We start from the raw sequence: 27,703 nt of genomic DNA, 5'->3' as shown, positions 1-27,703 counted from the left end.
AATTTTAAATAATCTATTCTGTAAACATCATTAGAATAGTAGACATTTTGAAATGAAGAAAAATTCATCCACAATAATCACCTTTTCAAATCCACTTTTTTCATATTCTTTTCTAGCTGTTGTTTACATATACAATATTTTGCAATGTATAATTCATAGCATATTTTGCAAGCCCACTACTTAGAGTCAAATATTTGCTAAGATTATCATAAGGTTAACTTTATACTGTTCATAACATTTCATGTAATCCTAACACAGTACTTCCATTTAAAAATTCCTATTGTTTTAACACAACTGCAAAATATTGCATGAATCTGAGCTAAAGGTATAAATTTATTCATCAAAATAGTAGGGAGAAGGAGAGAGAAAAAAACTGAAATCCTTACAGAATTCTAATTATCTTAGTGTACCATCTAAATATATAACAATAACCAGGGGAAAAAACCAAACCTTAGGTCCCCACAGTGCCCAAACTGACAGTGTTGGCCAATGTTTACTTCTCCATTAATGACTTACTTATTGGTAAATGGGTGACAGAAAATATGCTTCAGAAGCAAAATAAATATTGTAAAGACTGCGTTTTTAAGAAAAAAGAAAAAGCAGCATGTATCCTAAAGGAGATCATGTAATTTCAGAAGATGTAAAATGATTTTCAGCAAAAAGCATACATAACTCTAATGCTCTGAATTATTTACATTTATATGATCTAGTCACTCTTTGAATAAAGTTTAAGAAAAGCAAAAGAAGACTTCTGAAACTATAAACTATGAAAGCAAAATTAGTTATGCCTTTTTTTGAAGGTGTAAAGACAATGCTAATTTATACTTTATAAAAAAATATATTCTGAAGTAACTTTCAGGATATGGGTAAGCACTTGAGGGAGAAAAAATTACACGTAAAGTAAACGTATTTAAAATATTTTAAAAGACAGTTGACCTTAGTTTATAAAATTAATCATTGGGATTATACAAAACACCTTTTCAAGACCCAGCTCTAGGGCCCCTGAACCTTTAGCTTTTAATTCCTCAATCTCAGGGGCCTTGAGGACTTAGTTACAATTAAATGGACATTGTTAGAAGACTAGCCCGAAGTGACTGAGCACTTAATACTCCAGAATTCTGTCCAGTATTTTCCTTCTTATTTAAAAACACACCTGAAAAATACGACAGTCTGAAACCCTTTCTAGAGATACTGTCATCGGAATGGAACCTGATCCAGATGTGGTCTTGTGAAGAAATATATGGTGGTGGAATTGTGGAACCACAAGCTCTGTAACTTTCAATATTCTTGTATGTTTCTATCGTCAACCAGTCCAAACTGCATCTTCTGGATCCTTGAATATCAAAATCCTGAAAACTACAAATAAGAAGTCAGAAAAGGCTTAATAAGTAATTTTGGAAAAAATTTCATAATAATACAACATAGCTGAGGATTTTATTATAAGCCTCCATATAGTCATTGATTCTCCTGGGTTCTCCAAGCATACAGCCATATCATCAGCACATAAGAACACTGTTGCTATGTTCCTAATATTTATATCTCTTTCCCAGATTACAGAATAATACTTCATAAATAACACCAGATTCCAAAATGGTGCTAAAAAAAGGTGATAGTTGGCATCTTCTTTCTTTTTCTTCTCTGTGTGTTTGTGTTTAGGAATGACCCTTCTAATTCAGAACATCCTAAACTGTTCTGTGTGAAGCAGAAACACTACTCGCTAACCTGATGAACTGAAGCACACACAGAGAAAGCCAGCCTTCTGCCAGATTAGACTGTTTCATCTGCTTGCTAAATGAAAAGTCTATAGCTTGCTTTTTCATGAGAGCAAACAGCACAAATCTCAGCAAAATTAAAAAAATTAAAATGAACAAAAAATTTTTTCAGTGAAAAGTCCCCAAATTTGGGAATAATTTTTTTACACAAATTACTTTATAGCCAAACATTATCTTGTAGATCATAAAATATGGGCATGAATAAAGGGCAATAAAGTCAAATAAATAAAAGCACCTATAAAATTAGCCACTGCTATGAAAAAGAGAAACCAAAACATCATTTTCCAGTAACATGTCTCACCAAAAAGAGAAGATCTGACTTTATGTCCTTGCCTCTGCCTTAAACGAAGTGATAATGAAGTTAATTATCTAAGGATTATTAAATCAGGGTATTTCCTCTTTAAACATTCTGAAGAACGATAACAAAGGCTGACAATTTGATTGTTTCCAGTTTTTCACCGTTATGAACAACGCTTTAAAGAATCCTTATACATGTATCTCTCTATATACACATGAGCAACTATTTCTTTAGGACAAATTTTTCTACAAGTATAATTGCTAGGTCAAAAGACACAATTCCACTTTAAATTTGACAGACACAGAGAAATTCACCAATTCACAATTCCACCAAGTGTGCATGAAAGTACCTTATATCCCACAACTCTGGCAAAAGTGATATCCCATTTTTAAAAAAATTTTTGCCAATTAGGTGGGAAAAAAAGATTTATCATTGTGCTATTTTGCATTTCCTTATTTACTGAGACTGAAACACTTTTCCCTATTTTTATTAGCTATTTCTATTTCTTTTCTTGTGAATTGTCTTGCTACATCCTTCATCTGTTCAGAGTTTTTCTTATTTATTTAAGAGCCCTTTACGGTGTATAACCACAAACCTGTTTGGGGGCATGTCTGTTCTACGTGAACACACCCACACTCTCTCCAGTAGGTGATGCTGTCAGTCTTTGTATGTAATTTTAGTCATTAGTGGGCGTGAAATGGCATCTCTCTCTCTGGTTTTATGTGCACTTCTCTGAAGACTAATGATGTTTAACACCTTTTCACGTTTATTGGCCATTCTTAGATCTTCTGCAAAGTGTCCAAGTCTTCCGCCCATTTCTTGAATTATAAAAATTCTTATTATACTCTGGATTCAAGTCCTTTGTTTGATATGTGTATTGCTAATATTTTCTTCTAGTCTGTAGATTGCCTTTCCATTTTCTTAAGGGTATCTTTTAATGAGCAGAAGTTTTCAATTTTAGTTCTGATGAAGTTTAATTTATCATTTTTTCCTTTACGTTCAGTGCTTTTAGTGTCCTAAGATACCTTTGCCCACTCCAAGATCCAAAAAGTAAAGTAACAATGTTTTCTTCTAATATTTTAGAGCTTTAACTTTTACGTTCACACCTAGGATTTATCTTGAATTAATTTTTGTGTGTTCTCAGGGATAGGTCGACATTCTTATACTAATGTTCATTCTATCATGCAGTTAAATTACTGTCTGATCACCCTGAACTTGTGGAGGTTTGGTTTTACACTTTGTTAGTGAGTTTGGTTCAGCTTTGCTCTAAGTCTTAGATGAACTCTTAATTTTAAGACATTGTCTTTACTTACAAAGTATGATATTTCTGGGATTTCAATAAAAATTCCAAGTTATTTACCAATCCCCTAAACTTAGCAAGTTTCAAACTCCAAACTCCGTCTCCCCTGTGATGGACGGGATTCCAACTCCAAACTCTGCCTCACCTGCAGTGCAGAGCAGCTGAAGTCCTTGCACAGCTTATCCTACCGGGTTCCTTGGAGTCTCTTTAAGCATGCACAGTTCGGGGGTCGGCCAAGGATTTGAGAAGGATTTTATGTGCAGACATAACGGCTTCCTACTCTGCGGCTCTCTCCTTTCCAGGATTTGCCTTTTCAATTTTCAGCCACTCTGACAGCCTCAACTCCATCCTCTGACACCACCAGTCGAGAAGACTGTGGTGATGCTTGAGTTCTCGTCACTCCATTCCGCACAGACTGGGGAGCACAGAGGAAACAAACATATCTCACCCAGTGTGGTTCTCTTCTTTCAAGGGGTGAATTCCCTCCAGTTTCGGCCAGCTTTTAATTAGTCTCCAGTGCTCTCAAATAGTTTTTAAAAAAAATTTTATCCAAACTTGGTAAGTGTTGTGTATGGCAGGGCTAGCTGGAGTCAAGCTAGAGAATCCCTTACCATACTTTTAATCCACTAAAATGTTTAACATTCATGAAAGCAAGGACCTTGTCCAGAGCAAAAGAAATAATCAATCAACCTTTATTCATGTATACACTGTGGCATTTTGTTTGCTAATATTTCATTTAGGATTTTAAAAATACATTTATAAGTGGAAACAGTTTTCAGTCTTTCTTTTTTCATGCTTCATAATAGTTTATGTAACAAAGACACTGTTCACATACCTGTGCCTTTTGCCTCTTCGGAGTGTAGATTTATAGAGATTTTCAATTTCTTCATGTTTTTGGTTTTATCAGCTTTTCCTAAGCTTTAATTTTGATTCAGTTTTGATAATTTAAATCTTCTCAGAAATTTTTAATTTTGAGTCAGTTTTGATAATTTAAATCTTCTTAGAAATTATCATTGTACCTTGATAGTAATCTTTTTTTGTGAGGGACAAGAGGGAAATAGGTCTTTTTTTTAACGCCTTTTTGTTTGGTGAGGAACATTGGCCCTGAACTAACATATGCTGCCAATCCACCTCTTTTTGTTTTCTTCTTTTCTCCCCAAAGTCCCAGCACATAGTTGTATATCCTGGTCTTAGGTCATTCTAGTTCTTTCACGTGGGACTCCTGCCACAGCATGGCTTGATTAAGTGGTGTATAGTTCCGAACCCGGGATCCGAACCTATGAACCCTGGGCCACCAAAGCAGAGCATGCAAACTTAACCATTGTGCCAGTGGGCCGGTCCCCTACTGTACAATTTTTTAAATTTTCGTATCTCTGATCTTTAAATTGGGTTGGATTTTGTATGTAGATATGCAGAGTATTGGCAAATGAGGAGAGTTTCATCTTTTCCTTCTCATTTTTTTATCACTAATTTCTATTTGTTGTCTTGTGGCATTGACTGAGGGTTCTAGTACAAGCTGTGAAAGGATGCGTATCCTTGTCTTGGCTCTTGGTGCTAAATTAACTTCAATATTAAGTTTGACTTAAAAATTTTTTTAACAGATACTTTTTATCAGGTTTTAAGGAAATTCCTTATCTATTCATCTGGTAAAACTTGCTTGTAAAACTATCTGGGTGTAAAATCTCATTTTGAACGTTGATTCAATTTCTTTAATGGCTAGTGATTTAACCAGTTGTCTAATTCTTCTTGAATCAATTTTGGTACTATGAGTTTTCTAGAAAATTATCCAATTCATCTAATTGTATAAAAGTATTAACATAAACTATTCATAATATTCTCCTACGATTTTTAAAATATCTATTACTATATTTATAATTATAGACATTTTTACTCTTTTTATTTATTTGTACCTTTTCTCTTTTTTTAGTCTTGCCTTGAGATTTGTCTTTGTCTATTTCCCCCAGTTTTTCAGAAAGCCAGTTTTTTGTTTTACTGAATCTGAATGTTTATTTTTTCTATTAATTATTTTTGATTTTATCTTCATCTTTTCTACCGAAGACTTATCTTGTAGTTCTTCTAAACTCGAGTAAATGCTGCGCTTATTTCCCATCTTACTAATTTTTAAACCAATGCATTAAAGCTGTAAAATTTTCTCTAAGTACTCTTTAAATGTATTCCAGCAGTTTTAATATACAAAACTTTCACTATGGATGGTTATTTTCAAAATATTTTATGAGTTTCACTGTGATTTTCATCTTTAATGCAGGAATATGTTTCCAAACGAATGGGTTTTGTAGTTATTTTTTCCCCTCATTTTTTATTGTTTGTTTCTAATTTAATTGCACTGTGGTCTAAGAACACAATCTAATGATGTAAAGTCTTGGAAACATATTGAGAATTCCTTTGTGATTTAATACATGATCAATTTTTTATAAATGTTCTACATGTCTTTGAAAAGAATACACATTCTCTATTCATTGAAATAGGTGTAAACATTACACACATATGTAATACATACTCCTACTGATCAAACCAACAATTGTCAATTTTGTTTATCAGATCTTCTATATCTTTACTAATTTCTTTCTGTTTAATCTATTAAATTCTGATTAAAGGTACATTTATAAATTTCCACTATAACTGTGGATTAGTTAAACTTGCTTGGCAAATATTACCCCACATTTTGCTTTGTTATATATTTCAGGCTGTATTGTTAGGTACACAAAGTTTACCGCAATCATATCTTCCCAGTGGATTATTCCATTTATCACTATTATTTTGTGTCTTAAGTCCAATTATATCTGATGTTAACCTTCCCACTGTAGCTTTCTCTTGATCAATCTTTCCAAAGCTTATCTTTTCCTATCCCTCTTTTTTAGACTATGTTGGTTTTGTTTTATGTATGTTCTTATAAGCTCTTTCTAGGGGAATCATACCAATCAACCAACCAATAAACCCAATCAGACAGTCTGTCTTTTAAAGGTTAGATGAGTTTTTATTGAATAGCCTTTCTATTTAGGGAAAAGTCCCCATTTTCCTCCTTTCCCATCTTCTTTTGTATTGATAGATTTTTTTGGCTTTCTTTAAAGTTTCTTTTTCTTTACTGGATACTTAAGACTATTTCTATTTTTTCAGTAGTTATCTTTAGATGCTGTAATTCAAATACTAAAACACACTTCTGTTCTAGTAAAGTTCAAGTAAGAGTATCCAGTGTTTCTAGTCTCCTCTTAAATTCTCAAAATTGGTAGAAAAACTTAGTTTATTTTCACTAATCTCAAACTGCAATTTAGCATTTCTTTCACTTATAAAAACCGAACTATGACAGTATTGACAATACCTGTCACTCTGTTACCAACAGAAACCACAGATTTCACATTACATTTCAGTTTTAACAGATATCTAGAATAACTGTTTACATTCAAAACCACTTTGAAATTACAGTACTTGTTAGGACCACCGCTTGCTAATATGTTAATAAATAAGCATGTATTACAGCCATGCACACGTAACAGACATTTTGGTCAACGATGGACTGCATAAAGGACAGTGGTCCCATGAGGTTAGTCCCATGTGGCTCAGGTGTGTAGTATGCGCTACAATCTAGGTTTGTATAAGTACACTCTAGGATGTTCACACAATGACCAAATCACCTAACAATGTATTTATCAGAAAGCATCGCTGTCATTAAGCGATGCATGACTGTACTATATTACAAATTAAAAAAAATGTCTGATAGCTGTATTTCAATATAGTTGGTTCCCTTTGTAATGCTATGTATTTTATTTCACGAATTTAAAAACATTATTCTCGGAAAGGATCTGTGAGTTTGACCAAACTACCAAAGTGTTAATGGCATAAAAAGGGTTAAGAAAAAAATTCCGATATAATAAAGTTTATAATGCCTGGCACAAATCTGTCTTGCAACTTGATTTTGTTGGCTGTTTTTGTTAGTATTAAATTTTTTCATACCTTCTGAAAATTTGGGTTACAGGCTTATTTTGCAGGTTTTTTGGTTCTTTCTCTTTTTTCAATCCTCTCCCTCAATATTCCCCCAGTGTGACAGTTTTCTAGCTACCTCCACCTGGGTCTCCAATCCAGAACCAGTCTTAACATGGTGATGCAGAGTATTACGGATGCTGTCATGGAGTCAGTAGGTGGCTTAAATTCCTATTTGTCAGGGTATGTTCTCCCATCTCTCTGAGCTCTCAGCACCATAAAAGTTCAAGCAGTGGCTAGCGGAAGTTTTCAGCTTCCTTTCTTAAGCAAAATATCCTGACCCTAGTGCTTGGTTTCAAGCAGGGAGCCAGAATCCAATCCTCTGTCTCCCATGGGTAAGGTAGTCTTTGTTGAATTTAGTAGGTTCCAGGGGAGAGGACTGAAGTAAAAATGCCTTGATATCACCATCTTTAACCAGTTGTATAAGAAGAGCTATAAGTGTTGTTTGTTTATAGTCTGTAATTTCAGTTTCCCTCTTTTATCTAGATTTTAATTCTATTTTAAACTCAGGAATGAATGTTCACTTTCTTTTTACCAAAATGCTTTAAAACATCTATCTATGCTACCTAATCATATATTTTTTCTTTGATTTAATATGGTAAATTAATTAAAAAATTTCCTAATACTGACTCATGTGTATGTATAATGAGCTGCATTTGATAACAGCATAAAATTCTTTTGAACAATTTAAGATTTTACATCAATATTCACAAGTGAAACTTGACTGTTTTGTATGTGTGTCATTTTTTTCTTCTTTTTTGGTGAGGAAGATTGTTGCTGAGCTAACATCTGTGCCACTCTTCCTCTATTTTGTGTGTGGGATGCTGCCATAGCATCGCTTGATGAACAGCATGCAGGTCCACTCCCAGGATCTGAACCTGCGAACCTCCAGTTGCCAAAGTGGAGCACGCAAACTCGACCACTATGCTACCAGGCCCTCCCCTGTGTCATCTTTTTAAAGTTTGGTATTATCATGATAATGATTTCAATAAGAACTAGGAAATTACTAAAATCACTTTCTGATCTTATTAGGTTGTGTAAATCCAAATTCATTAACTCCTTCTAGACTTCAGGAAATCTTCCTTTAGATGTGGGGTTCACTTCTAATTTTGTTCTGCATCTCAGCATTGTGCTTGGTTTTCAGTGTAGGTTACTTAGTGAAATCTCAAAGATCCAATATATGATCAGAACCAGACAGCAGTATTCCAGGTAACCTCCTCTGAGCTGGCAAGAATTTCCAAGTTTTACAGGACTGAGCTGGTAAGCTGTGAGTTTAATTATGAGGTTGGATTTTTATGTTAAAATATAAAATTCTTCAAAAGTTCTAGTTTCATGTTGAAAAATCCCCAATATTTGGAATCTCTATGGTAAAAATGCTACTTTGTAAACACATTTATACTTAGTCACATTACAAGTAACAGAAAACAGGCATAGTGTTCAGATTCCAACATTGGTACTGTTGCAGAAGGATGATAACCTTAACGTACATCCTACCAATCCATCAGGCAAGAGAATCACACTTCTGACAGAGGAGTGGAACAGCTTCAGCTCGTGTTCCAGAAGATGTGGCCTAGGGCAGAGGGGACCAAAGGAAAACAAACCTATTCGGCGCCCGTTTTATGGTTTCCATAGAAAAAGGGGACAGATAACAGTTGTGTTTCTCAAGAGACTGGTTCTCTCACTAGTTAATGGATATAAAAAAGGAAGATGGAAAGATTCAAAAGTAGGTTAAATTTACAATCTCATTTTTTAAAAATGTAAAATGAAAGGATTTGAGTCCATGATCTGCCAAGTCTCTTCTAAATCTAAAATTCCACGATTCTCACCTATAAAAGATATTAATGAAAGACTGCTGAAGACGCCTTTGTGGCGGTACAGAGCGCTGTCTCTGTGACAGGAACGGCATTCTGATTTGTGCTCTAGCTCTAACTATAGTTCTTTGTGTAGGCATGCTATTTTTTTTCTGCCCTTCAGGCAAATTTTTTTTTCTAATAGCCTTGATATAACTTCCTTAAGCAAGCAATATCTACTTCCACTGAATAATTTCTCCTTAATATCTTACCCCCCAAGTTTTTCTCTGCAATTTTAAATGTTTTTAAAATGAATCTTAATCTTCTTTATATCATATTTATTCATAGAATCTTAAACTTACGGTTATTTCCCCTAGAAATATCTTTCTGTTTGTATTCTGATTACAAATATTCTTTTGTTTCATTGTTACGAAAAAGAGATTTTTCTAGACACAGTATTTATCCAGTATCAGCTATTTCAAGTTTTATATGTACACACACATACAAAGACACACCCAACACTCATGTCTTAACTCATTAAGGTAGAGGACTCTACTAACGAGACCAGGGTTATGGGCTAGATCTCCAAGCAGATTAGTGAGTTTTGTTTATTTGTCTAACGGCTAAAAATTACTTTTGATCCTAACAAGCTATTCAGTAAATGTGTACCTTTTGTTAAAAAGTGGCCTGGAAGAATATGGATGGCCCAGTGCAAATCTATTATCACAATCAGAAAATACTCAAAACACCTCCCTAATGGTAGGGGAAGGATGGGCCATTATTCCTACCCCTTAAGATGGTACTGATAACTGTAATTTATTACGTTTTCTGCAAACTGTGTTTTTATGTTACTGCATAGTTGAGTGGTGATACTTGGAAACTGAATTTATATTTTGTAATAAAACATCATATAATAACGCAAAGGCATCAGAATTACCTTATTGTAATGATTTCCCCTGGGTTTGCCCTTATGAACCAGCTACAGTTGGTTTTGGCAGGATACTCAGAAGGCCAGCCTGGGCTCGTGATTATACCACTTGGTGCTCGAATTTGTTCTGGAGTCTCTCCACAAGCTGGAAGACAGCCAAAGCAATCTTAGCTAATTATTATACTTTAACACAAAACATTAAGTAAACCAGTGTTTATTTAAAAAAAAAAACACACTTCAGACATCAAATCATATGCAATAAAATATGGTATTATCAACCTTAAAAAGCTTTTATTATTGTAATGAGATCTATTTTATTTTCCTCCCTTTTAGTCAAAGTATCCTATCGTAATTAAGTACTCATTTTAAAATTGGATCTTTGAGTAACAGTTTGAGAGTCAAGATTGCTAGTTTTAGCCATGAGATTGAAGGATCTCTTGATTGATCGATCGATTGATCTATGCATCCATCCATGCATCTGTCCATTGACCCACCTATCCATCCACCCATCTTTTTTCAAAACTCACCTCTTAAATTTATTTTCTTTATTATACACTATCTAAAATTCAATACATACTGAACTACTATGTTTAGATCCTTGGACACTTTAAATAAATATATAAATAGTTTTCTGAACAAAATAATTAAGGGAAAGCATTAATAAACATAATACTAAGATGTTGCATTGTTAAGAAGTGAGCGGATGATTGGATAAAGAAAGCAAAACATTACTTCAAAATTACTGCAAAGTAGTTCTTTAATTTGTTCCATTGATACTTCCAAATTTCATTACAGGGTCAGGAATGAATCCAAAATTATTTAAAAAATAAAGCCTTGAAATAGTGATTGAAATGTCATCACATAATTAGATTTCTGAATATCACAGAAGAAATACAGAATAAATTCATACTACTGCCAACACTTTCCTTGACTGTTCTTGCAGGTCTGAACTCTCACAGCAGTACAGTTAACATCTTACCTATCCAGAATTCCACTGATAATTTGATGACTTGTTCTCCCTCAATTTAAAAAATATTCACTGGACTCCAAAAACATGTGAATGTATAAACCTTCAGTAAAATTTAAAGTCCTAGAATTTCTTATTTGATCCAATTTTGACAAATTGTATGATCTGATTTTTAAAGTAAGAGCAGATTAGAAGCAGCAAATTAGAAGTGGGGAGAGGAGCTGCCAGAGGTACAAAGAGAGTTAACAGAGTGATGGGGTAATTTTCAGAAAAGTAATAAAAACCATGTGCTGAACTCAAAAAACATGAGAGCTCAGAAGATGGACGTACAACACTGCCTATCTTCCAAAAGGTAAGAGAAGATTCTCATTATATCTTAATTAATTAACGGTTATACCTAGCTAGAAGAATTGTTGAATGAATAAATGAATCATTGCAAGCAAAGTGCCTTGTCCAACATGTGGCCTGAAATTCCAAGCTTTTTGAGTTCTGCTGTTAGTTTAAAGTAACCCAATTTACTGATAGGCAAGTATCCCTATTACAATTATAATTTGCCAAAATGACTTTTTTTCTGGTAATAGAGGTTAGAGTCTGTTTAATTTAGGTTAAAAATGCTAGAAAGTATACTGTATAATTCTACAAACTTTTTTCCCATAAGGATCAAAATAAAGCAAACTGTATTGCTTAAAGAGTCAATCCTTATTTCTACAGGATAACACATTCCCTGAAGCAAACATGCAATCAACGTTTTAAAAATATATTTTACTGCAGAAAAAATGTTCATGCCTAAAATGAAATTGTTCATGCCTACCCTGGATTTAGGGTACATGCCAAAGAGACCTTGTTTTCAATCACTTTTAGATCGTAGATTAATGGCAAAGAATACAAGGACATAATACATCAAGGGCCTAGCATACATCTTATTGTCCATTCATAGTCAAAGCTTTCAATTTTTTTTAAAGTTTCATTAAGAGTAAAATTTCCCTTACAAAAATTTTTTTAATTTTAATGAATGATACTTCAGAAAAAGACTAAATTTATCTGAATGTGACTCTATTTTAAGAACTTATTAACAATGAAGTGCCAGAACTTTGCTTTAATGAGTTATCACCACAATAATTAATGAAACGATAATCTAAGTCCTTTATAAGACTTTTTTATTTCTTCATTATCTCTTGCCAAAGCATTCTAGAGTAGTATATTGAAGGAATTCTTAAGTTCATGAAGATACAAACAAATACACAAATAAACAGGCAAAAAACAACTACCCCTCCCCTAGAATGTAGAAAATTATTCATTTTCGTTAAAGGATTCATCTGCATTAAAGAAAATAATATAATTTTGAGTTCAATTATTTAACTTAGAATTATAATACTGTACTGCCATCTAAGTACTCAAATATTTATTAGCTAATTTAACAGCATTAGGATACATCCAAAAACTAGGTGGAAATAATTTAGGACAAAGCAGGTAACTGTTAACCTTTAAAATAAATGGATGGAATAGCTATAGGGAAAAACTAGAAAGAATTTTACTAGGTTTTGTTTAAAATTTTTTCCCCAAATATCTGAGAAACCCATAGGTGGTGCTCTTATACCAAAAACCAAAGAAGTTATGTTCTGGTATGGATGCTCAAAAATACCACTGTGAATATTTTATTTTCATAAAACTGCCCAAGGATAAGAGATACCACACATAAATAAGAACGGTTATTTTAAGATTCAGTATTTTACATTTCTAATTCAAGAAATACTTTAAAAACAAAACTATAGTATCCTGTGTCTCCCTTAATTGGTTATAAGTACATATTTTGATTTAATTTTGCACATTTGCAACATGACTGAGTTTGGCATTTTGTTTCAGATCCAACCAGAGCTTTTTATTAACATATTTTTGCAAGTACAATACATTGGGCATGTAGGTAAATATACTCTAGCACAACCCTAACTTACTCCCTTCTCTATCTGAGAAAGAATAAATTCAAATGCCAAAACAGTACGATTAACATTAGAAACCATTAAAAAAATTTTCCCTACCTTTTGGGTTAAGAATTTGCATATACACACTGGTAGATTTAGAATCAGAAGACCTAGATGCCGTCTGTCCTACCTGCCATTTACTGCCTTTGCCATAGTGTGAACTACTAAAACTTCTCGGTCTTGGGGCTGGCCCCGTGGCCGAGTGGTTAAGTTCGCGCGCTCCGCTGCAGGCGGCCCAGTGTTTCGTTGGTTCGAATCCTGGGCGTGGACATGGCACTGCTCATCAAACCACGCTGAGGCAGCGTCCCACATGCCACAACTAGAAGAATCCACAACGAAGAATATACAACTATGTACCGGGGGGTGTTGGGGAGAAAAAGGAAATAATAAAATCTTTAAAAAAAAAAAATTAAAAACAAACAAACAAACAAAAAAAACTTCTCGGTCTTGGTTTCCTCATGTGTTAAAATAAAGAGTTGCTATTTGAATATCTCTACGGTCTATTTCAGCCCTAAATCATGCCACCCATCTCATCATCATGATATATTTCTACTATACTTCGATAGCTCATCAGGATGCATTGAAAGATTTGTCCTTATTTTCTCACTTTGCAATTTCTCTTCGACCCACTGAAATGGGACTTCCAATTCTCAACTTCATGAAAACCTTGCTAGCAGGCAAAGGCCATCACTGACCTCACTGCCAAATCCAACGACCCTCAGTCCCCACCGTACTTGATCTCTCTGAAGTCCCTGACAGCGATTTCTTTTTTTCTTCTTGATGCTGTACTACCTTGACTTCGCTGACATCAGCTCTTCTGGTTCTCCTCCTAATTCTGACTGTTCTGTGCTAGTTCCCTAGCACTGGCTCCTCCTTCCTCAGCCAGCTCTTGGTATGCTGGTGTCCATGGTTCATTCCCAAACCTTCTACTCTTCTCACTCTCTATGGAAGATCTCATTCACTCCTACAATTTCAATTATGGTCTATACATCATGGGTTTAAAATCTCTAACACAGAGATTTTGCACAGTCAAATGTCCACTGGACATTCCAACCTCAAATTCAACATGATCAGAACTGCGTGTTTCCCAAACCTTCTCTGTATCCTATATTCTGAATCTTTATTGTCTTAGGAATCATTTGATTAAAAGAACACTCACTTTTCCTAATTCAAATAAATAGGAAATTTACTTTATGAATACCAAAGACAATTTCAAGGATTTTCAAGCACAAGAAATAAGTAAAGTGAGGCCTCACAGTGACTAAAACTAGAAATTTCAAAGTCAGAGATTGAGCCTGCCTTCACCACCTCTTAGGGAATCAAGGCCTGCTTTATCGCCTAACATCTGCTCCAATTTTCCAATTGGCTTCCTCTAAGTCCTCTATTTTTTCATTATTTCACTATCTTCTAATGATCTTCCATTCCCAACTCATTGTAACCCTTCAGCTCATGCACCTACCATCAACTGTAATTTCATTTTTCTCTTATTTTATTATATTTACACTAATTATATACACTATATTTATATTATACCTTTTTATATAAAAGATTTAAAGTGACTTATGGTTGCAATCATTTTAATAATACTTAATCCTCCATTTCCTCACTTGTGAATGGGGACTAAAACACTATCTACCATACAGAGTACTGGAAGGATTAAATACAATCATTTTGGTAAAGGACTTAGCACGCTGCTTAGATTACAGTAAATTGTTAATAAATAACAGCATATGATATACAATCAGACTGGTTGGTGTTAATGCCTGAAATGCTGTATTAAGATGGCTACTAAGGTTGTGTTCAGACTAAGTGGGAAGGAGGGTAGTGACTGTTCATTTTATACGTACTGGGCACCACTATGCTCTGGAAAGAATAAGAAATTATGCCACAATTAACTGGTTATCTGACAAGGTAGAAGCCAGAGTAAGAATGGAGTTGGGATACATACTCACAACAGACTGCTATAGGAATAAATCTCTGTTTTAAACCAAAGTGTTTATATGATTCTGCTAGTTTGAACCTCATCTTTCTAGATTTTGACTACACTCCCAATTTAGGATATATCAAATCTTACATTTTTACCTACATTTATTATACCCATACCTTCTTTATTGCTTAAACATAATTACTTTAGCCACAGTCTGATTAATTCTTCAATGAGAATTAGTTTCTATGTAATTGCCAAAAAAAGAGGAATCTTGCCAGTATAATACAAAGTTGTGAAAAATTTTATTCCCGGCATATTAATGATTTGAAGTAACCAGAGGCAGGAGTTTTCACAGTTGAAGAAAAAATATAAAAACTCTATAGAATAGCCTTCCTTTATTACAAGAAGAGGTTACTTTACTAGCTAAGAACTGCTTGACTTTCCTCTATATAAAGCTATCTTGTGAGGCTGCAAATACAGATGGAGATGAGAAGAAATTTCCCTGCTATAAAACAAAATACCTTAATTGATGAAGGATATCTCTAAATTATATTTTTAATTGATTAAATTGGTCTCCATTAGAAGCAAATGTCTTTAAGGGAGAAGTATGAACCCCAGAGTATATGGCTGCAAAGTATGGACTGATTCTAGGTGTAAATGTCAGGGGATCTTTGACAGTGTGAGTATCTGGATTGATGTTTGATTTGTTAGGCTGTACCTACTAAGGTACATAGTTGTAAGGGACCTGTACCAACACTACTTTTCTCATAAGGTCTGTTAGTTTAGTATTTGATTTTGCAGAATATGAGATTTCCCAGGAACACATACAAGGCATCATGGCAGAAATGGTTATATTTTAGTCTTCATTTTCCTTTCTTACTATATTTCTTAATAACCAGTATCAACTTTCTGTTCTTGGAATACAAAAATCTACAAAAAAACTCATATCCATTTAATTTACTTTAGTCAGTATCTTTAGATATAAACAAACATTCAAGTATTTTGAAGGAGTAGGATATATATCTCTACTTTTGATAAATTTCCCATAACTCCAGAAATAGAAACCCCCAAATTAAAGGTTTCCAAATGTTTGTTCAAAAGACAGCAACTTTCAACTCAGACGGACAGCATCTTCATCACAGGAGTATGCAGTGATTAGGTTACCTGATTTAAAAAGCCTATTTAATACATATTGGTTTTAGTGTACAGGACATCTAGAATGAAAAATAAAAGAAAATGGCATTATTACAATGCTACTGGTTAAGCTACATTAAAAGGCTAACCTAAATATACAGTCTTTAATTTATCCTGTATGCTGTCAATTAAGAAAGGGAGAATTAAGCGAAGAAGGGATACATAAAGATTTCCTGATGGAGTTAATAAAACTTTGATACTAGTTTCGGGTTTAAAATACAAAGATCTCACTGTATATTAGAAAACAGGGCAAAAATGATGGGGAAATACTCAAGATTTCTTCATGTTCATCCTGATACTATTTGAATAACCTCAAAGAGAAGCAAAGAACTATGGTTTTAAACTAGATTTATGCATTGTAACTATTATCTTTAAAAAAATCATGTAAAAGGGGCTGGCCCCCGTGGCCGAGTGGTTAAGTTCGCGCGCTCCGCTGCAGGCGTCCCAGTGTTTCGTTGGTTTGAATCCTGGGCGCGGACATGGCATCCCACATGCCACAACTGGAAGAACCCACAACGAGAAATATACAACTATGTACTGGGGGGCTTTGGGGAGAAAAAGGAAAAAATAAAATCTTTAAAAAAAAAAATTAAAAAAAAAATCATGTAAAAAATAGCGAGGGTTCTAACCACCTCTATTTTAGAAGACACATGGAAGAGGAGAGGATGACTTCCAAATAATGTCCAATAAACTGCCCTTTGATTTGAGATTTCATGTTTTAAAGTCTGAAAAAAAAGGCAGGCATAGGAAATTTATTAGAGCTGAACTAGTTGTAAAAGAAAAAAAAAAGTACAATTTCCTGTTCTACAGATGAAGACCTGGGTTTCTTTTCAAACCTGACAAGGGTTGATACTTTATGACTAGAAGTAGTGGAGACTAAAAGTGACACAAGATCTCTGTGCTTTTGGTTTTAATAAATCACAAAACTGAAATGCAAGCAAAACGCAGCCCTGCTTACAGACCACCTAAGTACTTAAGATACATACGAAAAGCATAAAAGAGAATATGAAGAGAATTCATGGTGTCATGAAAATTGTAGTTTTGTAATAATAGGATATACTTATTGACTGAATCCAAGAAACACATAAACAATTATGAGAGTATATGACAATATAGTCCTAAATGATACAATGCATATTTAAAGTAATTTTAAACAATGTATCAAAAGGGCAACTGGTATTATTAAAAAGATGCAAAGCCCCTCTCAAAAAACAGCATTATGTAAGTATAGACCAGGGAGGGTTTACTTGACTATTAACATAGGATTTCTTTCACAGAACCAAAGTGTACAAAGCCAGAACAAAGAGCATAGTCCAAATTAAAAGAATTTAATGACTCAATTCTGTAGACACTAGGCAAGCCAAGGTAGGCTACTGCGAAAAGAAGTGATATGATGCAAATATTTTGTAAAGATTACTTTGTAATGCTATATCCTGTGGGGGAAAAAAAACTGGTGAGGTAAAGAGATCAGGTAAAAAGCAAATACAGAAGCTCCTCTACGTGTAAAATTTTACACAATGAAAGTTTCACTATCTAACAAAGCACACTCACCCAGTTTATAAAGGATAACATTTATAGTCAATGGTGGTGACTAGCTTTTAGCTATCTCAGAGTACAGAGTGGTTTATAAATATTAACTCCATAATGGCTGATGGATACAAAAATAATTCCAAATGTTGAAAACACTAGTAAGAAGGGTTTGATTACAATGGAAATAAATGTACTGAAGGAAAAAATACCATCTCCAAAATAAAAACTAGTAAGCAAGTGGTGATTGTTGGATGGCTACATGGGATGAGAGCAAGAATGATTCTGAAGGTTAACAAGTGAACCATGCAATTCACGGAAAATACTGTGCCTATCAAGCAATAAAAGGCACCGAGACATGGCAAAATTAGAACATGTAGAAAACCAGATACCTACTGGCCCACTGTTAATTTGGGAGAAGGGAGCGGTTTGAAAACTTAAAGGCTAAGTATGGTGCACAGTGCTGAGGGTACTTCTGTTGCAAGTCAGAAGTTTATGGTTCACGAGCTCAAGGCCTGTGATAAAATCAAAGTGAGGAGCGTGTGGTCAGGTCTGTGGATCCCATGGCTGATGATAATGTTACTATGTCAGGTACTTCCATTTCTCATGTCTTTTATTATTTAATTCTTCATATTATTATCCCTATTTAACAGATAAGAAAAAAATTGAGGCGGAGAGAAATTAAGTAATTTTCCTAAGATCACAAAAAAGCTAGTAAGTGTCACAACTGGGACTGGAAGCCAGGCAATAGGCTCAGAAGCTGGACTCTTGACCATCCAGGCACACTACTGCCCACTAGGGAGCTCCCTATGACACTGGATAATTATTGGGGTGGGGGCAGGGGGAGAGCTGCCTCAAAAGACTTCAATAAAGATAAAAGTCATCTGTCTTGGAAAAAAGATCTCTTGGTCCTATATTAACATGGAAAGCAAAGACAGAATCTATGATAACACAGAGAAAGAAAGTATACTTAGTTTTAAAGCTTCTAAGACTGATTCCTACTTGCCTCCAGTCTCTGTAGGGACTGCAGGCAGGACTAAACTGCTTCTTAGACTCTTTGGAATCAAACAAGATTTTATAAACAGCATTCTAGAGCCACCTTTTAATAATAAGGAAAAGGTATATATATACACATTAATTATAGGTAAGATGATTAGGGCATGGGGTAGAATAGTAGCAATAAGGGGATGCTGAAGGCTGATGGAGATACTGGAAAAGAAAGAGGAACAGAGAAGCAGAGAAGGTTGGGTGACAATGAAATGTGGTAGTATTCTTAAAGATGGTTGATACTGGACAGAGTCAGAACTTAGAAAGCAAGCATGTTGATTATGAAGTCTATGGGCCACAGGGCAAGTATCAAGTGAGTATCAGAATCTGCAAGATAAATGAAGTTAAAGCACAAGAGTGGCCCTTTGTCAGACTGTCCCATACGACACAGCTAAGCCCTGCAACCTCAATGGGAAACAAGAAGTCCAAGGCTAGGAAGAACCGACTTTAGTTTGAAAGTCCTCTTCTTGCAACTTGACTGGGTTTGTGGCCCCCACCTAGTCTCTTGATTTCCTTGACCCTTTGTTGTTCAGACTCCTTGAATACCTCTGAGCTCTGACATAATGGGAATGTCAGAACCATCAACACACTGAGGATGGACAGAGCTGGAAAGAGACAGAGATTGGACATGACTCATGTTCCCCTAGAATTACTCCAATTTTCATTCCAATTTTTTCAGGAAGTTAGAAAACTGAACTTCTCTTTTTATGGAAACAATTTCTGTAATAGCAATACTTACTAGTCTAAGATGGGGAAGCTTTTAATTATTTAAAAAGTAAGAACCAGTCCAAGTAGAAAAATTTATATTAAGCTACCACTCACACTCAGGACACTCTCTCATTACCCTCAGACCTATTATCAGAAATCACACATTTCTACAGCAAGCAGGCAATCCTACACCCAGCTGCTTATAATTAAATGAATATTCCTCTGCATTAGCACAGATACTTAAGAATGAATGCAGCAATCTATTTATTCCTATTATTCTTAGAGATGTTTTTTAAGGACCAAAACATTTCACTTGGTCATTAGCTCTAATCAAGGCAGGTAATTCCTTGGTTTCTTGAAGGCTACTAATGTCCAGAACAAACAAACAAATAATAATCAGGGGTTACATGGCAGTAAAATAAAAAAAATTTTAAAGTCAAAAGAGACACAAAATATGGAAAAAGACAAAGAAAAAATAGAAAAAACAGAGTTTTTCTAGTTCCAGTAGGTCACAGCACAATATGAACAAGATGAGGAGAGGATTGTTAACGGAACTATGTAACTAGCTTTACCCTAAAATTTCTAACAAGTAAGAATAATTTTGACTTTTGCTAGCAAAGCATCAGATAAGATGAATACAGAAGATCCAATCTTTTATATCTTTTCTTTAAAGGGTATAAAAGGGCATTTTTTTCCTGTAAGGGCATAAAAACTATTGATATCTGGTACTTAAATTTTCTAATTTTAAGCTCTACAGAAGACTAAAATGCTATGTAAGCTACTACTTCTATTTCCTGAATGGGAAAAATTATTAATTTTTGAAGTTTACTGTGATTCTTGCTGGAAATATAGAAGAAATAAGGCAGAAATCAGCACCTGAGTGAAGATAAATTGGCCTTGGAGCTCATCATTTCCTAAGGCAATTCTATCAGTTTTGACATGGTTTTTAGGATACATCTTCTGAGTGTGGTCCACTGTTAGTGTCTTTCTGTCAAGGGCGATGCCCAGAAACAAACACAATACTCAGAGAGTGTTTGGGCGGGGGGGGGTGGAGAAGAACTATCATCTGCTTTGTTCCAGATATTGTCTTTCCAGTGCTGCAGTTTCAGATCAAGTCACCCCCTAACTTAAATCAGGCTATTTGTCAACTGAACACCAGTGTGCAGTCTGCCCCCCTGCTGAGTGACTGGCTTCTGCACCACAGCTGCACAGCACATCCAATTCAAACTCACGCCTTAGCAAAGCTACAAATAATTAACATGATGTCACACTGAAGGATTATTCTCAAGGTGAAAAACGATTATTCTCAAAGTTACAGAGTGAAGAAGAAAGTGTCAAATGTTTGAATGCAACTCGTTTTTATTCCTTCACTGGATCTGGCCCACTCACTTGAGTGGACGAACTTCACTTCTACCATCTAAGCATCACACACTTCTGTCACATTACGATCTGCTCTGTCTACGTTCCTGGAGCTCCCATTTACTGTTCTAATGCTGAATTTATTTCTTGCTTATTATAATAATGTAATATAAAACTCTAAGATGCAATAATCTTGTTATAAACATATAATTGTTCAAAAATATTTATAATACATGAAAAGTTATGATCATGTAATACAGAAATATGCTTCACATAAAATATATTATTGTATAACAAAACATTATAAGATTTAATTACGTAGCATATAATATTACATATGAAAGCATAATATATAAAAATTATAATACTACCATTACTTTCTTTTCTAAAACCTACAGGGAGTGCTCTACTCCAAAAGCTTAAGTGTCTCATAAATAAACTCTCTGAAGGCAGGCAATGTCTCTAAAAATTAACAGTATCCTAAACTCATGTGTTTGGTCTTTTTTAAAAAAATGTACTCTGTCTTGTATTCTCTACTTACTTTCTTCATCTGAAGGATAGTTTCTCGGGTTCACGCTAAGCTCTATTTTTATATTCTGAAATTCTAAAAACCCTAATGAATCCATTATCACCTAAAATACAATAAGCTTTCTTTCCTTTCCTCATTTGAAACATGGATAAAAGACACACTGTATAATATTGGTTAAAAGAACTGGTAAAATTCTTTTTATTAAGTTTAGCAAGAGGTCCAGGTATTTGATTGAAAAACTGAAAATAACATTAAAATCATATAGGAAAGGTAACTTTTCACTTATGAAGTCTAGTCCTTTTTATTAACGGCTTTACCAGTATTCAATCATTTTTAGCATCAGACAATGCTATTGGTCAGACCCATTAAAATCTGAATGCTCCTGAAAAGAACTGAAAACAAAGGGACAGTTTGACTCTCCCAGGTTCATGTGGCTTCTCAGTGAAATTGGATCATCAGATCCTCGGGCACCAACAGCCCTGCTCTCAGCCCCTGTGCTTTGCTGCCTTTCTGCATGGTCTCATCCACATCAGTGTGTTTCCCACACAACTTGTCTGATAGGGGTTTCAAGTGCACACTGAATTCCATAATCTTTCTGAAGCCCAACTTTGATTCAGATGGAAATCCAGTGAACTATAAGATGAAAATATTGAACTGAGAAGAATTTATTACTAATTTTCCTCTAGTCTTCTGTCAATAACTCTCTCAATTGTGAATGAACTTCCCACAACCGATCTTCTTTTTTTTTTTTTTTTTAAAGACGTGGAGAAACTTTAAAGATTTTATTTTTTATTTTTCCTTTTTCTCTCCAAAGCCCCCAGGTACATCGTTGTATATTCTTTGTTGTGGATCCTTCTAGTTGTGGCATGTGGCACAGTGCCATATCCGCACCCAGGATTCAAACTGATGCAACACTGGGCCGCCTGCAGCGTAGCGCATGAACTTAACCACTCGGCCACAGGGCCAGCCCCCCCACAAACGATCTTGATGTATTTTCATATAGGCTTTCATGTTCCGAAAGCCCAGAAGATCCTGGTATGCCCAGGTAACAGGGTGTGTCTGAGAAGTAACTGCACCGAAGGTATTGTGGAAATTCAATCATTCGGTTGATTCAAGATTAATAATGGTAGCTTATTAAATTTCCTGTTAGATAAAACTACAAAAAGGCTAAACCGTATTCTTTTTTTTGTATGTGAAAATTTCATTTAACCTAGTCAAACAGTGTTCCTACCGCCACAGAATTAAAGATGCAATGAAATCTCATTTGGTTAACATTTCATAGTAGACAATCTTTCGAGCTAATGTCTAGATGTTATCTGATTGTTGAACGTTAGCAAAATCAGATCTCTGCCTGAGACAGTAATGCCAGATTATTAATTTTTTTTTTTTTTTTTTTTTAAGATTTTATTTTTTCCTTTTTCTCCCCAAAGCCCCCCGGTACATAGTTGTGTATTCTTCGTTGTGGGTTCTTCTAGTTGTGGCATGTGGGACGCTGCCTCAGCGTGGTCTGACGAGCAGTGCCATGTCCGCGCCCAGGATTCGAACCAACGAAACACTGGGCCGCCTGCAGCGGAGCGCGCGAACTTAACCACTCGGCCACGGGGTCAGCCCCCAGATTATTAATTTTTAATTAATAGTTTGTATCATCTAGCAGAGGTTTAGAGTGACATGAAAATTGAGCAGATAATACGTGTAGTTCCCATATTGCCCCTTCCCCCATCCCTACTACACAGTGCTCTTTATTATGAACTTTTTACATTAGCTGGCTACACTGGTGAAAATTAGTGAAAAATATTGTTTCACTATTATGATCTAAAGTTCTCAGTTTACATTATGGTTCATTCCTGGGGCTGTAGAGTTCTATGAGTTTTGAAGTATGCATAATTTCATGTTCAAGATTATAATTTACTGCATTAAAGTTTCATTGCCCTAAAAATCCCCTGTGCTTCACCTAATAACTCCCTAGCAACTGGATGTCAGGCAGGTGCAGTGCTGACTGAGAGACCTCGGGTAGAAGGATGGCTGGGACATACGGCCAGAGACTTAACCTGTCCCTGGACTGTCTGCATAACGAGGACCACATTTGTGAACGCATACAGTGAGACTACGTGTTGCTTTGTTAGAATTGGGCAGAATTCATCAGTGAAACAATATGAGTATTTTATTGTTTTGGAAGATTATCACTACTAATTCAATTTCTTTGATAGATATAGGATTATTTCAGATTTGTGATTACCATAAGGATCCTATATAATATTCTACATATACAGCAGTTTATATTGAGGTGATAGACTCTTCAGCTTGACCTCTTTCTAAAAGCTCTACTTTTTCATTCCCCTCCTCCCGTATTTTATGTTTTTGAAATCATATCTAATCTCTTGTTTTGTATGTGTCTATCCCTTACCCTCTTATCATTGAAATAGGTAATTTTAGTACTTTTGTCTTTTAACCTTCATATTATCTTCACAGGTGGTTGATCTGCTACCTTTACTATATTTTTACCTTTACCAATGATTTATTGCCTGGTTTTTGGGGGGTTTTTTTTGATAATTTTTTTATCCCTGTTTGTGGTCACTGATTTCCCACTTAAATAAGTCCCTTTAGCATTTCTTGTAGAACTGGTTTCTTGGTGATAAACTCTTTTAATTTTTGCTTGTCTGGGAAGCTCTTTATCTCTCCTTCCATTCTGAATGATAACCTTGAAGGATATTCTTGGCTGTAGGTTTTTTCCTTTTAGCACTTTAAATACATCATGCCATTCTCTTCTCATCTGTAGGGTTTCAGCTGAGAAGTCCACTGAATAGCCTTATGGGCTTTCCTTTGTATGTCAACGTGTTGCCTTTCTCTTGCAGCTTTTAGGATTCTCTCTTTAATTTTGGACATTTTAATTATAATGTGTCTTGGTCTGGGCCTCTTTGGGCTTATCTTGTTTGGAGCTCTCTGTGCTTATTGTACTTGGATGTCTGTTTCCTTCCTCAGGAAAATTTTAAGCTATTATTTCTTCAGATAGATTTTCTGCCCTCTTGTCTCTCTCTTCTCCTTCTGGGACACCTATAATACAAATGTTACTGTGCTTGATATTGTCCCAGAGTTCCCTTTGACTGTTCTCATTCTGTCTCATTCCTTTTTCTTTTTTCTGTTCAGCTTGGGTGATTTCCTCTTTCATCTAGCTCGCTGATCTGTTCTTCTGTATCATCTACTCTGCTGTTGAGTCCCTCTAGTGAATTTTTCATTTCCAGTATTTTATTCTTCATTTCTGATTGGTTCTTTTCTTATATTTTCCAGTTCTTTGTTGATGAGCTCACTGTGTTCATCCAGTCTTCTCCCAGTACCTGTGAGCATCATTATGCGTTTTTGTTTGAACTCTTTGTCAGGTAGGTTACTTATTTCTGTTTCATTTAGTCCTTTTTCTGGGGTTTTGTCCTGTTCCCTTGTTTGGAATGTATTCCTTTGTCTCCTCATTATGCCTCTTTCTCTGTGCTTATATCTATGTATTAGGTAAGTCAGCTATGTCTCCTGATCTTGGAAACGTGTCCTTATGTAAGAGATGCCTTTTGAGGCCCAGCAGTGTGCTTCCCTCTTGTCACCAGTCGAAATAATCTAGGAGTGACTCCTTTGAGGGCTACTTGTGTCTTTCTGCTGTGGCAGAGCTACTCATAAGGCAGGCACCCAGGGAGTCTAGTCTTTCTTTCCTTGGCCAGCTGATTGTAAATCTGGTTTGGCTAGCCTCAGCACTGTTGGCTACAAGGTCTAACAGCACACTCCTGTTGCAGTTTTCCTGTTAATTGGGTAGGTACCCAGTGTAGCTGGTTGCTAGGCTCAGGGGCTTACAGTTGCTATAGGCTTCAGGCCTACAAGACTGTTGTCAGTTCTCTTAGGAGTGCAGCTGAGTGGGGCTGGCCCTGGGCAAGTGAACACTTGATTGTTTTTCAGGTTTTGGAAGGTCGGGTTGATCCTTTTTATGGCTATTTGTGAAGCACAGGTCTTCTGCCACTGATAAGCCTCACCCCCACAGGACCACAAACACTGTCAACACAGTCCTGGTCCATGCACACTTCCCAACCCCCTGAAGCATACCCCAATGCCCCACTGCAGAGGCCCTCATCTCTCCACCAATGTCCCCCACAGTTCACCTGGTCCTCACACAGGTGCTGCCCCACAAAAGCGGACACACGTGCCTGCCTGTAGAGGATCAAGGCACCCAGTCAACACAGGACAAGTAACCTGAGGGCTTGCTGTTGGGTGGGGCCAGGGTGGGCTGCCTGCCCTGGCTGAACTAGATTAAATCTGCACTCTAGTGGGTGTGGCAGACCCCTGGGCTAACAGGACAGGGTAAGAACTTCAATGGTGTCTGCCTGTCTGTGTCAGCACGCATGGACCAGGTGATAACAATGGCCACCACCAATGTCTCAGTCTCCAGAAAGGTCCCTCCTCTCACTGAGATGACCCCAGAGACCACCAGGTGAGTCTCTTTTCACCAAAGAACTGTCAGCCTTCTTTCTGGTGATTTTAGGTTGCTGAGACAGGTGAGTTTGTGTATGGGCCCTCTAAGACCTGAGTCTTTTTGGGTTTCATAAACAGCTTTTCTGGGGGTATTCCCCACTGCAGTTAATAGCCAGTGAAGCCAAATAAGACCCTTGTCTCAGATGTGCTGAGTCTGAAGGATGCTTATAGCAGCATCGGCCCACACTCTAGACCTTGCTCCTCCAGGGAGGGCTGCGTACCTTAGGGTGGCTCCCGACTGGCTGGCTGAGAAACTCTGCTGCTCCTGAAGGTGGCTTTTTTTCTCTCCAGAAGGAATTTCTGCCTCTTCCACATTAGTGAGGACTGTCCATTGTTGTGGGGGTTCTTTTTATCCAGTTTTCAGTTCTCTATCCAGAGCAGTTTTTCCAAGAATAGTTGTAACCTGGTTGTGTTCATGGGAGGAGATGAGTTCAGAGTCTGCCTATGCCGCTATCTTGACGAGATCCTCAGGATTATTTCCACCTGTTACTTTATTCATGCAACTTTTCCATATTTAAAAAATAATTGTAAACTGTATAAAGTCATTATAGTTTAAGCTTTATTTCCTTTCAGATTCTTTATTTGGAAGATCTTAAAATTCTAGAATAATAAAAGTGTTATCAGACTAGATATTCTTCCAGGGAAACTTCAAAATACCATATTATAGTATTTAAGTCTCAACCTGTGGCTAAAACAAAAGCCATTTTACAATAGTGTAGGGCACTATTGTAAAATGTTAAAATGTTGCTAATTAACTTGTAAGCAAATTAACTGCAATTTAGACAAAAATATATCCTAATTAAAACGGCTCCAACTCAATTATTAGTTTTAAAAGGCTAGAGGACCAGCAGTGTGCTAGGCCTTTGAGTACTAGAAAAGGAACTATAAAATGTAGATACACAAAAGCAAGAAAGGGTGACGATTTTGATGGAATAAAAATTATGACAGAATAAAGGAAAAATAATTACTTGAAATCCACTTTATATACTCTGCTAATTCAGTTAATATGAACAAGGATTAAGAAAGAAACTTCTTAAATAGACATTCTCTTTCTCAGCTCTCAGAAATGTCAGCTTTGCCTGACAGAAGATTCCAAGTCAAATGTAAAGCAGACTCAAGATCAAGCTAACCTCAGATAGAGATTTCAGCTATGGACGTTATAAGGTAGGAAAATTTAGAAGCTGTATCACTGGTGAATTAGGAATAACATGCTAATCCTCATGTGTAAAAACTATCTACTTGAGAAAGCAGCAAGTCTCAACATCTGTTCCTATTAGCAACCACAAAATCTTTTTTAAATTTCAGGGTAGTTTTGCCTAACTATAAGGGAAAGTCAATCTCATTCTCCTATTCTTTGCAATGTTATAACTCCAGGTAATGAATCAGAAAGAGAGGTAAATAGTGACATTTCTGAACAGTTTGGGGAAAATAAAAGGTTGGGGACTTTATAGAAACATGGTAAGAAAAAAGTTAAATAGGAAAAACATGATTGTACCCAATTTAAGTGCTTTCATACGTTGCAGATAGCTGTGTAAACTAGTACAAACCTTTTTGAAACTGATCTGTCAAAAGGTTTTTAGAATCATTAAATTATTTATGACCTTTGATACAGAAATTCCACTTCTAGAAATCTATACTAAAGAAATAGCCTTAGGAATAAAAAAGTGCTAAACATATATTAATATGTCCCCAGCAACATGACCCAGACTATAGAGAACCCAGTGGAAAAAATCCATTGATATGTTTAAGAACATTAGAATACAGCTACAAGATAGCAATTTTATACAATTATTAAAATAACGATAAAGAAAAAATGTATTCTATAAAATGTTAAATAGGGCAGGAGATAAAATTAGTTATAATTCAAATGCATACACAA

The 27,703-nt window shown here is 35.6% G+C and overlaps 1 protein-coding gene across 2 annotated transcripts in view; it reads right to left on the bottom strand.

Moving 5' to 3' along the window:
• Positions 1 to 27,703, bottom strand: part of LRP12 (LDL receptor related protein 12) — an 88,636-nt gene that overhangs the window by 11,269 nt on the left and 49,664 nt on the right. For both annotated transcript variants that reach the window (XM_046642575.1, XM_046642573.1), the window contains 2 exons: positions 10,094 to 10,229; positions 1,154 to 1,356 (listed from right to left, as the gene is read on the bottom strand). In XM_046642575.1, coding sequence (XP_046498531.1) covers positions 1,154 to 1,356; positions 10,094 to 10,229 — 339 coding nt within the window. The remainder of the gene's footprint in view (positions 1 to 1,153; positions 1,357 to 10,093; positions 10,230 to 27,703) is intronic.

Source organism: Equus quagga, chromosome 16, assembly GCF_021613505.1.
Source record: "Equus quagga isolate Etosha38 chromosome 16, UCLA_HA_Equagga_1.0, whole genome shotgun sequence".
Lineage (NCBI taxonomy): Eukaryota > Metazoa > Chordata > Mammalia > Perissodactyla > Equidae > Equus > Equus quagga.
The sequence above is the reverse complement of the archived record's forward strand: the minus strand, read 5'-3'. Positions and strand labels throughout refer to the sequence as shown.